Source organism: Alexandromys fortis, unplaced genomic scaffold (genome assembly GCF_014885135.2).
Source record: "Alexandromys fortis isolate MF-2015 unplaced genomic scaffold, M_Fortis_MF-2015_v1.1 scaffold_82, whole genome shotgun sequence".
NCBI classification, from domain to species: Eukaryota; Metazoa; Chordata; class Mammalia; order Rodentia; family Cricetidae; genus Alexandromys; species Alexandromys fortis.
The window spans coordinates 7,275,453-7,291,432 of record NW_026067963.1 but is presented as its reverse complement, the minus strand read 5'-3'; the positions used below and the strand labels follow the sequence as shown (position 1 = coordinate 7,291,432).

General features: G+C 41.8%; 1 protein-coding gene across 8 annotated transcripts in view; it reads right to left on the bottom strand.

Moving 5' to 3' along the window:
• The window catches only part of Syne2 (spectrin repeat containing nuclear envelope protein 2), a 292,157-nt gene that overhangs the window by 192,107 nt on the left and 84,070 nt on the right, over positions 1-15,980 (bottom strand). For all 8 annotated transcript variants that reach the window (XM_050153713.1, XM_050153714.1, XM_050153716.1 and 5 more), the window contains exons 11-19: positions 15,101-15,238; positions 12,470-12,634; positions 11,486-11,598; positions 10,021-10,183; positions 8,885-8,963; positions 8,486-8,673; positions 6,282-6,446; positions 4,653-4,775; positions 2,663-2,836 (exon numbers count right to left, since the gene is read on the bottom strand). In XM_050153713.1, the coding sequence (XP_050009670.1) occupies positions 2,663-2,836; positions 4,653-4,775; positions 6,282-6,446; positions 8,486-8,673; positions 8,885-8,963; positions 10,021-10,183; positions 11,486-11,598; positions 12,470-12,634; positions 15,101-15,238 (1,308 nt within the window). The remainder of the gene's footprint in view (positions 1-2,662; positions 2,837-4,652; positions 4,776-6,281; positions 6,447-8,485; positions 8,674-8,884; positions 8,964-10,020; positions 10,184-11,485; positions 11,599-12,469; positions 12,635-15,100; positions 15,239-15,980) is intronic.

Sequence of the window (15,980 nt, the reverse complement as noted above, 5' to 3'; positions counted from 1 at the left end):
TTTAGGAATATAAGTAAAGAAAGACATGACTATAGGAATGTATACATGTATATACTTTCTCTGCAAAACAAGTTACTAGCAGGTCAATGATTTACTAAAAATATTTGCCACAGGAATGAAAATGGACCACAGTTCACAGAGCTTATGTAATTCATTAAGAAAATTCTGAGATGCCTGGTCTGGTGATTGTAATCCCAGCCAATCAGAAAGCTAAGGCAGAAGGTCAACCTGGGTTACAGGATGACTTCAAGGCCAGTCTGCATAACTTAGTGAGACTCTTTCTTAATGTAAAAAACCATGAAAAGGGCTGTAAAAAACCGTACAGGTCAATGGTAGCTGCGCACATGCTTTCTCCCCCCCCCCCCTCCCTCTCTCCCTCTCTCTCTCTCTCTCTCTCTCTCTCTCTCTCTCTCTCTCTCTCTCTCTCTTGCACGCACATGCACATACACACACACACACACACACACACACACACACTCCCCAAAAAGGGAAAAGTTAAATTCTGAAGAAAACTCGGAAACAGAAGCATATATATCCACAGAATAACATGTCGAATAAGTATATAAAATATAACTCAATCTTATACATAAACAATAACCTTCTAGCTTTCAAGGTAGCATAAAAAAGTTAATTGCACCACAGGAGCAGGAAGGGTGTGGTAAAACAGACGTCAGCCTGGGGCATCAAGCACGCTCAGGCCGCTTTTATGGTATTTATGTAGTAGGATGGTGGTGACTTTATTTTTATTAAATTAGAACATTCCCTTTTAATTTTTTCTCTTTTTACTTTAAAAATACATAATAAATGAGCCCATATACTAGAAAGGTAGCAAGAGAAGAAAAAGTCGCTTTCTCCAGCAACCCATTGGCTGTCATTTAATCTCCGATTGGGACACTGACTTTTAAAGTATTTATGTGTCCGTGCCAGAAACTGAGTACCGTGTAGGGCCAAGATACAAAAGCAAGCTGTTCTTCCCTTCTGTGGATATAGGAGTATAAACTACGAAAGCACAGCTCTGTTTTTAAAATGGAAACAGGTCATCTGCATTGTCTGGAGGCCTTCACACTCTTTCAACACATCTTCTGGCCAGGCATGGTGGGGTACACCTGTAATCCTAGCACCCAGAAAGTGGGGTCAGGAGTTCAGGCATTTGAGATCAGCCCAGGCTACATGAGTTCCTGTCTCCCCCAACTCCCAAAAACATATCTATAAAGAAGTCAATAATAGCCAGGCGGTGGAGGCGCACGCCTTTAGTCCCAGCACTTGGGAGGAGAGGCAGGTGGATCCCAGTGAGTGAATTTGTGGCTAATCTGGTCTACAAAGCAAGTTCCAGGACAGGCAGGGCTGTTACACAGAGATACCCTGTTTAAAAATAAAAAAACAAACACAACAAAAAAAGTCGATAGTATATAAAATATACATGATCATTATTTATCTCTAATAACTGGAGTGACTACAAAATGATTATGTACTTTCAGTGTATAAGAAGAACCATTTCTGTGTTTTTTTTTAAATAGTTGTAAAATAATTTGAAGTGGGAAAGAGAAAAATCATACATTAAAGCCAGCAAGATGGTTCAGCAGGTGAGGCTGCTTGCCACCATGCCCAATGATCTGAGTTTAGTCCCGGGACACACATGGCTTAAGAAGAGAATCGACTCTGCAGTTATCCTCTGACCTCTGTGTGTGCAACATGGCATGGCCCCCACACAAAGTAAATAAATGTAATTTTTAAAAGCCTTAAAATTATGCTTTCAAAAAGCTGTTTAATAGGGGGATACCTACTTCCTTTCTTTTACTAAAACAAATTGCAGATTATCTAAATTTTTTAAAAAATAAAATTCCAAAAAAGTGGATAAAGTTCTTTTAATGCTATTTTGCAAAAATACTCTCCAAACTATTCAAGGTATCGTTACAGACAATGAAAATATCGCATGCTGAACTATAGATCTTTCCAGCTATGTAGGTGTAGAAAAACACGTACTCTTTTATTCAAGAGATTTCCCATCTGGACACAGCTCACAGCATGTTCCGTTGATGCTACGGTTGTGCTGGAAGTCGGTAAAAACCCTCAGTTATCCTGACCCTGAAATACGCTTGCACCTCATCGCTTCTCACTCGAGTCAACTGCTGGAGGATGAATGCAAAACGGAGTTCAAACATGTCAGTCACCTCCCCATCAGTGACGCGGGGACATGGCTGGTTCAAGGCTCAAATTACTACATAATTCATATGTTTCCATTGTAGTGAGCCTCACCAGACTCATTTTCCTGCCTCACATACACCAGAATATTCTAATCCACATTATAGGCAGGGAAATGAGTTAAAATCTTACGCTCATTTTCTAGCTGAAGAGGAAACCAGGCTGGAGTCCATGCCGTCTTAAAATGTCCCAATAAGGGACATTAAACACAAACTCACTACTGTCTGCTTTAAACTTTCTGTTTATCTTAAAACACAAGCCGGGGGGAGGGGGAGAGGAGAGGGAGGAGAGAGGAGAGGGAGGAGGGGGGAAAAGGGAGACGGGGAGGGAAATGGGAGGCGGGGAGGAGGCGGAAATCTTTTTTTTCAATAAAAAAATTATATTTAAAAAAAAAAAAAACACAAGCCCACGTAGGTTTCCAAGCACGAATGCAGCCTCTTAAATGTGCTCACGATCGCACCTGCAAGGCGTCCACCAAGGAGCCATTCACGTCATCTGCATGTCGGAGGAGATCCAAGCTGGTTTTGGTCTCTGACTCCCAGGTTTTCACCTCTTTGATGAGTTTTTCAACCTCTTCATTCACCTTCAACTGTCCAGTTGATGCGTCATCTTCTGTTTCCTGTTTTCCCACACCCTACAACATTCAAAACCATTGCCGTATGAAAATTGCATTTGAAAATATTACCATTACCATTGCAATATGAAAATATTGTTTAAAATCTCATCACCACCCTGAAGAACATGAATTCAACACCGCATTGCGTGGTGCTTGCTTAGCGATAAGGACAGAGAAACACACCGTTAGGTTTCGCGCCATTGTGTGAACATCACAAAGCAAACATCCTTACACAGACGCAGAGCCTACTTAGACACACAGGCTTTGTGACAGAGCTGCTGCAGTGTATTTGGTCTGCACACAGCCGCGCGCGTTTGGGATGTAAGACCTAGTTTGAGGGTGATGATACGAAAGCACGTATCACTTTACACTGAAAAGACTAGTGACGCACGTTATTGTATCGTTTCTGTCAGCTAGATGGTGTCGGCTCATAAGTAAGCTGAAGCTTGGAAAATAAATCTGGATAAACTTGTCTGAAACTCATATACAGTTGAATTTAGCTATTCCTAACAATAATGATAGGATATCATCAATAAGAGATTTCGAGCCAGGCATGGTGTCACACTTGTAAAATCTTAACATTCAGGGGTCTGATACAGGAGGATTGTGAGTTCTAGAATAACCTGTCCAAAAAAAAGGTGAGCTGGGTATGGTGGCACATGTCTGTGATCCTAGCACCAAAGGATTGTTATGTGTTTGGAGCCAGCCTGGGCTACACAGCAAGATAAAGGAGGCTTAGACAAAATTTAAAAACAATTCTGTTCTCACCGAGTCTCAGTACTCTATAGGCTGATACCATATTGCTTTGCACAACCATCAATTTCAGAGTTGGTTTTACTAGGCATGGTGGTGCCTGCCTTTAATCCCAGAACTCAGGATCTCTCTGAGTTCGAGACTAGCCAGGGCTACACAGAGAGAACCTCTCTCAACACACACATGTGCATGCACACATGCGTGCAAATGTGCTTACACATATATATCTGAACATTTTCAGAATTCAGAGACTTATATTTTAAAGTATAGCAGATAAATTAAGAACCTTCAGGCTGGAAAGATGGCTCAGCCATTAAAGGCTAGGCTCACAACCAAAAATATAAGAACCTTCCGGATTTTCTTTGAATTCGCATTTTTTTCTTCATGCAGTGGTACCCCAAGCTTCCCGCATGCCCAACAAGTGAGCGCTCTACTTGCAGGAGCCTGTGCTACTTGCCTTTTAGGCATTCTTACTAATGAAAACTTTAGTGCTCCTGAGGCTGTCTAAAGGCGGTTGAGATCACTTAAGTAAGGTAATATGGGTACAGCACATATCTGAAGCCACAGCACGGTTACACACGTGTGACTTTATATTTCTCTACCCTTTTCATAGACTTACTTAAAAATCTAACATCCTCCAAACTGCCCACCACAACAAGGAATATCAGCTATACTTTCTGCCACTGCACAGAAAGCCGCACAGAAAGGGGTTGGCGGCTAGCCAACTTTGGAAGCTGCCAGGTGCATCTGACCTGAGGCTCACAGGCCACATGTGACTGAGGAGAACTAAGAGCATGGCCCAGCACAAAAGCCCATCCGTATTTACGTCATTAGTAGTTGCTTGCTTGTGTAACTCAATTGTCAGGTCTTTAGCACGGGGCACGCATGACAGAGCATTTATGAGCACTCGTCGGAAGTCTGCCAAAGAAATATGAGCTTTATCGGCACCATTCAAAAGTCCCGTGTCCTGACTGTTACCTAGCAACGAATGCACTTCCCATTGTTCCATCTGTCCCTTCCTAAGGAAAGGTGCAGAATCTGGGTCATTCCTATGGATGTGTGCGAAGTATACCGGCCTCACCTTTAAGTCCTCACCATGACTTTCATGAGGTTCTGCTGGCCCAGCTGATCCCTCACATAGAATCGTTCCAGAGCTGTCCCCGGTGGGCTGGTCCTGATTTTCCGTAAGTGGTAGTTTCAGTTCCTATAAAAATTAATTTTTTAAGTTTCATGTTCACATTTCAACCTCTTTGATAATATGTATTAAAAAGAGTAAGTGGAAAAATACAGTTAAATATACTTTTTGGGTATATCAGCTGTCAATAGTGTTGGGAAGCATGCATTTATGGCCAGGTGTAGTGGTGCACACCTGTACTCCTAGCACTTAAGAGGTGGAGGCAGGAGGATCAAGTGTGCAAGCCCATTCTCAGCTGTGCAAAAGTTCTTCTTTAAACACACAAAAAAAAGTCTACTAAAACATCTAAGAAATTGTTATGAACAAGTAAAAAAATAATTTAAAACATTTTTTATTATAATTCTGTTTTGTGATAAATAATATAAAGATAACCAAGATCTTGTATAGGTTTTTTTTTTTTTTTTTTTTTTTTTTGTTTTTTCGAGACAGGGTTTCTCTGTGGTTTTGGAGCCTGTCCTGGCACTAACTCTTGTAGACCAGGCTGGTTTCAAACTCAGAGATCCGCCTGCCTCTGCCTCCTGAGTGCTGGGATTAAAGGCGTGCGCCGCCACCACCACCTGTTGTATAGGTTCTTAAGGACCTTGGATAGGCAAAACAATGCCTATGATTTTGGTAAAGGAACTGATAGAAAAGGAGCCTTAGAAAAGGCTAAACACTAAAAGTTCTCTGCAATATATGTGTACCCCAAAGAAATTAAAATACCTCTATGCATATGTTCATAAGTGTAGTGACTCTAACACAGCCCATAGAATGGAGGGAACCAAAACGTGCATCACTGATGGCTAATCAAATGCAACTTGGTGTATTCATACGCTAGGCTTCCACTCTGCACTGCAAGAAAATGGAGAGCAGCTACAGAGCACATCTGGACTGAGCTGCAGTTACACAGCACATGTGGATGAGCCTTCAAAGCATTGTGCCAAGGCATTAAGCCAGTCATGAAGCACCACATTATGATTCTGTCTATAGGAAAAGTCCAAAAATAGCAAGTCTATAGACAAAGGAAGTGGGCTGGTGGTTATCTGGGGCTGGGAGGTTGGAAAAGAAGTATGGGTAGAAACCATAGGTGCAGATCATCTTCATGGAATGATGACAGTATTCCAAAACTAACAGCCAGGCAAGCTCAGGGACCTGAGTTCAGATCCCCGGCACCCATAAAAAGCCAGGTATAGCAGTGTGCATTTGTAAACCAGGGCTGAGGAGTTCCAGACAGGATCGTTGGGGCTGAGGGCAAGCTAGTCTAGCCAATCAGTGAGCGCAAGGTTAAGCAAGAAACTTTATCTGAAAAATAATGTGGACAGCATAGTTGAGATAGACAGACAGACACACACACACACACACTCCTACATGTATGGACAGGTATGTACGTATACCACATACTCCAAAAAGCCTGACTGCATTAACGGCTGCACAGTTGCGAATCTGCTGATCCCCACCGAGCTATGCACATATGACCGAACTGTAACATGTGTGGATGAGATCTCCAGAAAGTTGTGACCAGAAGCAAGAACTTACGAGTGGAGTCTTTGGGATAAACTTTCTCCATCTTTTATTCAGCCTTCTCAGTTCTTTAGAAACAGATGATCCAACTTCACCATTGCTGACGTCAACTAGGAAACTTCCCACCTCGTTCACAGAGGCGTATTTTGTGTTCCACTGGGAGAGGGTCTCGAAGGGAATCTACACAGAAGGAGGAGAAATATTTAATGGTGTATTTGCATTACTAACATCCACAATAAATCTCGACTAAGGCTGATTCTCAGCAAGACTGAGTGTGAAGGCCTTTAAAGAAACACTGAGTTTCCTCCTAGAGAACTTCCCAGCTTATCACAGATTGCTGCATGGCAGGTGCAGGCACTGTCCTGATCCCGACTCCGGCCTCTTCAGAACTGTCTAATCGACTAAGTGCTAATAAACTATGCTGATAAACTAACAGCCGAGGTTTCCAGACTCATTTAATCAATAGAACTCATATTGGCCTGGCAATGGCTTCCATAGAGGCCATGCTGCCTCGATTCAAGTTTCATTTGGTCTCATGGTCAAGAATTATTTAAGTCATCTAGTCCAATAACTTAATAGTGCCACAATGTCTATGCGGCAGATGCTACCAAGTCTCTTTCCAAGTTAAAAGTCTCTTGCAAGACCTCTGGCAGCCCAGGAGCTCTCAGAAGAGGTTTGGAATCACACTCAAGACGGCAACTTCCACCAGGTTTAGGGACATTCTAATATCAGACCCAGAAAGACAGAAGACCCGTTGGAAACCGGCAGGGAGGACTTGTAGGATCAACACAGGTGACAGGGAGACGAGAGGACTTCCTAAGTTCAAGCCACTCTCTGTGACCTGCTACGCTCAGCACAATTCTTTCATACCAAGAATCCACTGTGCATGAAGTAATTCCTCTCCATTTGGAGGATGTTCAGTGTGCAAGGCTATCTAGATCCACGTTCGACAGAGAAAACAAATGACAGAAACAAATAATATTTCCTAGATAGCATATAAAAATAACGAATTGCACTGGCAATCCTTCCACACAGCTAATATTAAAATACATATAACTCAGAAAAGTTGCCATCTTGAACATACCATCCCAAACCCTCTGCCACGGTGCCCCAGGCAGCCAGAGATCTTGCTAGAGCCTTCGGATTCTGAAGTAGACTTGGCAGCCTCTGTCTCCTAGAGCCCATACCGCTATTAAGTTGTTGAATTCAATGATTTAAATTGGGAAGTGTCAAGTAAGTATTGGCCTGGAGACTAAGTAAAATCATGACCAAGATTGGTCAATGAGTCTGGGACCCTCTGTGGGAGAAATACAGGAAGGATTTAGGGGTAGAAGGTTTTAACTAAATGGAAAATGATAGTTCTGAAAAACAATGGTCTATGCAGGCACGGTAGTCCATGTCTGAAATCCTATCACTAAGGAAGGTCCACGAGAACACAGGAGACTTGTGCCTCCGAAGTCAGCCTAGATCACAGAGTCAAGAACCTGCCTCGAAAAGTGGGGTGGGGTTAACAAATCTCAAGGCTTCCCACGGGTCAGATAAGTGCCAGACTACAGCGCCAACTCCTACTAATTCATGTCAATGTCTTCTCTGTACTCTCTAAGGAGAAGGGCAAGAGGGGGCTGGAGATGTAGCTCAGTAGGTAGTGTTTGCCAAACAAGCATGAAGCCTCAGGCTCCATCCAAGCACTGCACAGACTGGGTATGGACTGCACATCTGTCATCCTTAAACTCAGGAGGTGGAAGCCGGAGATCAGAATTCTAAGTCTTCTTCCATTCCGTGGGGAATTCAAGACCAACCTGGGGTAATTAAGACCTTATCTCAAATGAATAAATACATAATATTTTTTCATAAAAACTGTATTATTTATATAAACTTGTATGTGTGTGTTTGTATCTGTGTCTTTAAACATACAATGTGAAGAAAATACTCTCTGACAATTACATTAAGAAAGACACTAAATTCTTTCCAAGATCTTGAGGAATTTTCTAGAAGATACGTTTTTACTCTTTTGTAGACACTCACCTTAGGAGAGACAACGGGCCTCCAAACAAAAAGAAATAAAAAAGTAAATCTAGTTGGGCACAGTAAGGCATGCTTTAATCCAGAACTCAGGAAATAGAGGAAGATGGATGCCAAAGTTCAAAGCTAGCCCGGTCTACTTAGGCAGTCTCCAAAGACAGAAGTAAAACTGGGACAGGACCACTGACTTCAAATACCTCTTTAATTTGTTCCTTCTTTGTCGCCTCAAAAGAAGCCTTTAGTAGCGGGAGGTCTTCCTTGTAGGTCACCCAACATGCCAGCACTCTCTGCAGCGTGGCCTTTGTGTTATGTATGCGTTGTCTGCACGCGTGAACATTCTTCTCCAATGTCACATACTCCTCTTTAACATTCTCACACTCCCCAGCTACACCACCAAAACAAACAAAAAGAAAACAGTCAGAAAATAGTTGTCATTTGTTTACAATATTAAGGAAACTATTTGCACTAAGAGTAAAAAGCAAGAATTTCCCCAAGAAAACATACGTGAGAAAAGTTAATTTCCAAACCATTAAAGTAAAACAAATACCTTCTAGAAACAATGGCCATGTCATTAAAAAGCAACAAGGATACTTTACCCAAATTCTTATACATTTCTTCACATTTTTGAAAAGAAGTATCAAGTTGAGATAAGAATTTTTTCTCTTCAATAAATTTCTGTAAAGGAAAAGAAAAAATATTGACAAAGTTTACTTTTGAAAAGGTGGAAGAAATCCAGATATTAGTAGAGGGTATCAGTAAAGGGCAGAAATGCCAAATTTTCTAGAGTACTTGAATAGCAACACACTGCAACAGCAAGACAGGAAGGCACAGATCATGAGAGGTAGCTCGGACTCAGCAGATACGAGGGCACAGTGACGCGGGGCTATCACTCTACAGTTAGCGTAACACGGTCATGTGACTTTACACTGCTTTCTCTTGCTGGGAAAAGGCAAGTTCATCTTTCAAAACAAATCTAAAACTTCCTAACTCGCCTCTTTTAGTGACACTGTGTAACTGTATCACTTGCTTTTGTCTCACAGACTTTAGCCACCTTAACTGGCCCTCATTAGCTACACTAGGTTACTCTGTCAAGCTCACCACCTACACAGAAGCAGTCATGAGAGGAGGCAGCAAGATGGCTCTACAAAGCACAAAAGCACTTGCCACCCAGCCTGAAGGACTGAGTTCCATCCCTGGGACCCACATGATGGAAGGAGAGAAGCGACTTTATTGGTTGTCATCTGACCTCCACATGCACCTGTGGCCTTGGCACCCCCTGCCACTAGCAAATCAAAGTAACTTAAAATATATTTTCAAAAATCAAAAATAAAGCTTGAGAAGCTAAGCCTAAAGTTCTCAAAGCAAAGTTACCTGCTGAGTGAGAGAATAAATTGAAGATGAAAAGAATATCAAAGAAGAAAGTTGTAAAGGGGGGAAAACACCTGATGTATTAACCATCCTAACTCCATCTTTATTTATTTATTTATTTATTTATTTATTTATTTATTTATTTATTTATTTGTTCCTAACTCCATCTTGAACACTGCAATCCTCGTCTTCTTGCTCTTTCCTCTACCTATTTGACCACCACTGATGGTTTTCTCCAGGAAAACTGAAGCTAACGAGTCCTGCACCCAGAGAAGCCTGACCCCAGAACAGAAGAATTCCTGAGCTACTCGAGAACCAGCTCAGGGAAGCCGCCGATGCCCAAGCTCAGAAGGAAGCAGCTCACATGCCAGTCTTCCAGCAGGACGGCCACAGACTCTTCGTTCCCATAAGTGACATTCCAAACATCCAGCTTCGCCTTGGCTTCGTCTAGCAAAGCAAGGACTGCGCACTTGGAGTCATGAAACTCCAGAAGAGGGATGAACTGTATACCCAAAATGTTGTTGACTCTGGAAAACAAACAGGTTGTAGAAGTGACCAAGTGGCAAAAATCTGTCCAGCATTTTAAATAACACTGCGCTTTAGTCTTTCTATTCAACAACATGGAACTCAAATGTACTCTTAAGAGTGCTCTTCTATCGTGTGTGTGTGTGTGTGTGTGTGTCCCCTTCTGTCCCTGTCTTTTTCCTTTAAAACAATGTGGCAAAATATAAAACAACCATTTCTAAGGTAAAAATAGAACATTTTCTAGAGAAATTATTTCCTTTTGAGAAATCCTGTAAGAACACCCTAAGGAACAAAATATCTTAGTGTTTAAAAACTTCTGTATAATTTGATGCAGTTACCATTTTTTTAATGTTTACATATGAAGACAGTTTCATTATTAAGGATGGTATTCTCTTATTCCGGTGAGATACTAATGAGTAAAGAGAAAATAAAAGACAGTGTGGACAACTTTCAGTTAAATGACATCTATACTGAAAATGGTTTTTTTCTTAAAGATTTTATTTCATTTATGTGTATATAGGGTATGTGTGTGTGTAAATGAGTGAAGGTATCTAAAGAGGCCAGAACAGGGCATTGGATCCCCTGGAGCTGGAATTATACAGATGGTTGTGAGCCACCCTACATAGGTGTTAGGAACTGAACCTGGGTCCTCTGCAAGAACAGATGGTGCTGTTAACCACTGAGCTGTCTCTCCAGTCCCCATACCGATAAAACTTTACAGTTTATATTTTTACTTTATTAAATTTACTTATGTCTATGTGTGTCTTCATGAATGTATGTGCACACGGGTGGGTGTGAGTATACTTGCCTATGCACAGACTCCAGAAAAAGGCCTCAGATCCCTTAGAGCTGCAGTGATGGGTACCTGTGGAACCCCAGCTTGTTACACAAGTATTGGGGATCCAGTCTGGCCCTTCTCCATGACTGCACAGCCAGGGTTCTGAACTGATGAACTGTCTCTCCATCCCCTACTTTTACTCTATAAAGGGGCACTTACACACCCCCTGCCTTGATCTGATAGCCTTGTGAGACATGGACGGGACGGAGTGACTGTCATGAGTCTATGTTTACAAATGTGAAAACAAGAGAGCCCAGAAAGACAAAGCTCCCATCATAGGAGTCTATTGCTCAATGAAACAGGACGTGAGCCATGTATGTTGTTATTGCAAAATCACGAAGGTGTGGTTATCAAGCTGTAGAAGCAAATACATCAGACGTTATCTCTAAGTCTATGCTTGCGGTAAGCTAGCCATGCTGTTGCTGAACGTGAGCAGGGCGGCTCTGAAATAGCACTGTTAACAAACCGTCTTTTCAGCTCCTCTAGCTTGTCAGGTGGCACGACCGGCAGCTGGTTCTCATCTCTGTTTTCAAAGGCCAAGAGAATATTCAAATGGTAGTCAGAGCTGGCCATCAGACCCTGAAAGAAAATTAGAAGCATGGAAAATTAGATTTATCTCTAAAGATCGGTTGACTGATTGGCTGACTGAGATGGGGGCCATACATTGTAGTGCCTGCTGGCCTGGAACTCACAATGTACCTTTGACTGGCCTCACATTTGTGGTAATGCTCCTGCCTCAGCCTCCAGAGTGCTAGGATCATAGGCATGAGCCACCATGACAGGTTCTCATCTATTCCTTCTTACCTAAGATTTTCATGAACCATTATTTCAACATAAAAGTTTTAAGCTGGGGCGGGGGAGGCTTTTTCCCAAGGATCAGCATGCAGTGTCTTTGGCAAAGTCATCAGCAAAATCTTTTGTTTTCAAGTCACTTCGTCCCTCTAGAGACACAACTGCCCTAACGCTCACAAATCAAATTTGCTCACACATTTGCAGCGAGGACCCACAACCACCCTCATTTTAAACCAGCTTCTTCCCCTTGGCATCTTTTTTTTTGTTTTGGTCGGACATCTCTGTGGCTTTAGAATCGACTGGCTTCTACCTCTCCTGATTTCTGTCTTAAACACAGCACAACAGTCACGAACGTGAAAGCATTTGCTGTTGGGGACTGTTTTTGTCTCAGGGTCTCACGTTGCCCAGCTGGACTCAGATTTGCTATATAGTGAAGGAGGAGCCTGAGTTCCGGCTCTCCTGCCTCCACCTCCCAAGGCTGAGATTATAGCAGGCACCATCCTGCCCAGCACTCTGGAAAGTTCCTCTGGTTCCCCGGGGACTCGCTACACCACATCCCACCGCTACTGTGTTTCCTTCTCTTCTCTCTAGAATACGATCTTCCTCAAGATCAGACCCTAACAAAGGACCAGTTTTTCCACACCATCTGCTTTCCCACCTTGAATAAAGACATTTTCCCTTGGATCAGAGCCACAGCTTCAGAATGATTCTGGGAGGCAGGTAGCCCTTCCTCCACAAGCCCCTCCACATCCTTGAGCCATGCTTCAGTCTCTTTGAGCGGTGAAGGCAAGGCATCGTCCAGCTGGGCTTTCCACACAGTGACCTGGAATACAGCAAAGAGCATCCTTTGTCAGTGCTCATCCCGTCTACATCTTCCCCAACACGCATTTACTTTGTGTGCCTCAGAAAGCCATGGCGTTGTAGTGAAGGGATTTTATCGGTGGGCAAACTTCTTAGCTCTAAATATTATTCTACTGCTTGTAGAGGAGGAATATAATTAGTTTAAAAGTTGTTGGCAAAGAAGGCACAAGAAAAAGAAAGGTTTGCATGAATCTCGAATAAGGTGCACGGAGGGAATTCGAACTATTTAAAACTCTTCTCCAAACAGTCATAGAAAGAAGTCTGAAACACCACATGACTTTGTGTTCTTTGACTTTGGTTTTTGTCGGGTTCTCTAGATGAACAGAAACCATCCCCAGAACAGCACTGTAACTCCACTTTACACACAGAGATATACACACGCACAGGTGTGCACAAACGCATACAAAACACAGGGCTTGCTATCTCACTAGCCCTAGTCATAGGCCAACATTCCACCTCATCTTCCCACTTCTTTCTTTCAGCAAACCCCATTCTGATGCAGGTTCTCACCCTCTACCGTGTAGGTTCTGGGCACTGTTTGCTGGTGGAAAGACCCCTAGAGCTGCACTGTTCCCCAGGTTAGGGCTCTGAAAGCGTGGCTCTGGGGAGCCCTGCACAACTGTTTAGCACATTTAGTAAATGGTTTGGAAAAACACTGCAAAAAAAGGGGCTCTCGCTCCTGATAACCAATCAGAGATCCACAAATGCTTCCTGTGTAGGGTCTTGATGAGAAATACTGACTTCATGAGCCATACAGTCTCTCCCTGGCTTCATACAGATTCATATGCTGTGCTTGCTTTATATTTAGTCATGTTATGTGTCATGTGTGTATTTTTTTGTTCTGAGCAAACATGTTTTAAATAATTTTTCTTTAAAAGTTTATTTGTAGTGGTGTGTGTGTAAATATGTGTGCACCCTACAAATTCATTTAAAAATCATTTAGTGGGGGATTTGAAAGATTACTCCATGATTAAGACTGCATACTGTGTGTGCTCTTGCAAAGGACTCAGGTTGGATTCTGATTACAGCTTATCCGCCCCCTACTCCTTGCAATTCCCTCCCTATCCGGATCCATACACTTCCTGTCTCTCACTAGAAAACAAACAGGCATCTAAGGATTAAAAATTAAATTTAAAAAAACTTTTGAAAAACAAATGTTCCATGATAAAAGAAGTTGTACAATAAGAAATTATACAGTTCAAAATTTAGACTGTAAACAGCTTAGAATGTACATGATTATAACCCCTAGAGTAAACACTTAATAAACAGCACCAAAAGCTGACAGACATATTAAAACAGAATTTAAAAAGATGAGGATTCAAAAACAGAGGGAGCACAAATATTAAAGAATAAAATGATATGCCCAAATTAAATGATAGAAATGATTGCATTAAGTATAAATGTATTAAACACTCCAATTAAAAAATTAGGATTCCCATAAAAAATAAGAAAAGAAAAATCGATGTATTGTCTAACAGATGCACTATAAAGACTCAAAAGGGTTAAGATAAACGAAGGGGGAAATGTGTAATTCAAATAGCATCAGAATAGTAGATCAAAATATGACATTCATATTACACAAAGCAGACACCAAACAAAAGTCTCACTAAATATAAGTTTGAAATATATATATCCTTGCTAAATGTAAGCATATTTATATATACTACTTAAATTTAGTAGGTTGTTTCATAAAGTGTCAATTCATCAAAAAGACATACTATTGTAAATCTATGTGCCTAATAAAGTTTTAAAATGCACAAAGCAGAAATTGACAAAATTAAAGAAAGGTTTCCACAGATTTTTAAGCTTCCTTTTCAGCACTTACAGAGTAAGACAAATGCCAGCCAGGACATAGATGTGTTGAACAAGAGTATAGATACCCTGTCTTAATTGATATTACTGTCATCCCAAATTGCTGAAGAATACAAGCTTATACAAAAGCATGCAGTTATACTGATACACCACATGCTGGGCCATAAACCAAGTCCTAATAAACTTCAAAGGATGAAAACTATAGAAGTGTATGACACTCACAAACACAACCATCGTACATGTGTCTCCAGGTTGTCCACGTAACTTTTCATTCACCTACTGATATGTACAATGGGAAGGCAGAGGCTTTTGTTCACAAGAATTACCTACAACAGCAAACATCACACTACCCACCATGGTAAACTGAGAATTGATGGCCAAGGTAGCTTTGGATAATCTTATCTTTAAGCATAATGCTGTAAACTTTTTTTTTTAAATTAAATTCCTGTCTAAATAATGTCATGGGGTGGGGGAGGGGGGAAGCATGATCCTCTTTTCTGATTTAGTATCTATCCTGTCCCCTCCAGAATTCCCGACAAAAAGTCTAGTCAAGTCTTCACCCCGTAAAAACAAAGCTGCCCCAGAGATGTTCTACTAAGCAACATAACACAGTCACCTGGTGCGTGAGGCCGGCCCAGCCTTGTCTCAACCGTAACTGATCTTCATTCGGCTCATTCATGCTCCCTTCCAGTGACAGGACGGCCACAAAGGGCTCCTTTTCCTCATTCAGGGATTTCATAAAGGAGAGCAGACTCTGTGATTAGAAGAACAATCTGTAATGCCTTAAAACACTTAATTCTGTTTATAGAATGCAATCTGCTAATTCAAGGTCTCTAGCTTAAGGTTATATTTAAGCCTGACTTAGACAAAGGGACAATCTCTGAATCCAGCCTCTTTTCTCTGATCCGGTTTCTTCTCACTGATAATTTGAGTAACAGCAAAATGTCGCAGGGGTGGCAGTTGCTGGATTTGTACTGCAAGGGAGTGTGCGCGAATTCACCTCTCTCTAGAGGGTGGATCATGATGCCACATGCAAAGTCTGTTCAACCCGGAGCAGACAAGATAACTCCCGGGGCAGATATATGCGGCAGTGGTCACGCATATATGGCGGCAGTTGTCTTTGGTTGCGTGGGATGAGTCTTACTCTGCAGCTCAGATTGGGAGGGAACTATGTATCTAAGGCTGGCCTCAGGCTCACACCAATCCTCCTCTCCTCCTCTCAGCTTCCCAAGTGCATGGAATACACATCTGAGCCATGTAATGATTTTCGAGGCTACTGACCGAGATTATGCGGACTCTACCCAACGCGCTCTCTATACACTGAAAACCCCTTCTCCCTGCACTCAGGATTTCAGACACAAAGTCTTTCTTGGTTTGCATTTGTATTCAGTACTCAAAGTTTTCAAGTTACCATCCTGTGCTATTTAAGACGTTATACAACCATTAATAATATTCCTAACTATACTTAATGTCAGCTGGGTATGGTAGTAGGGCCC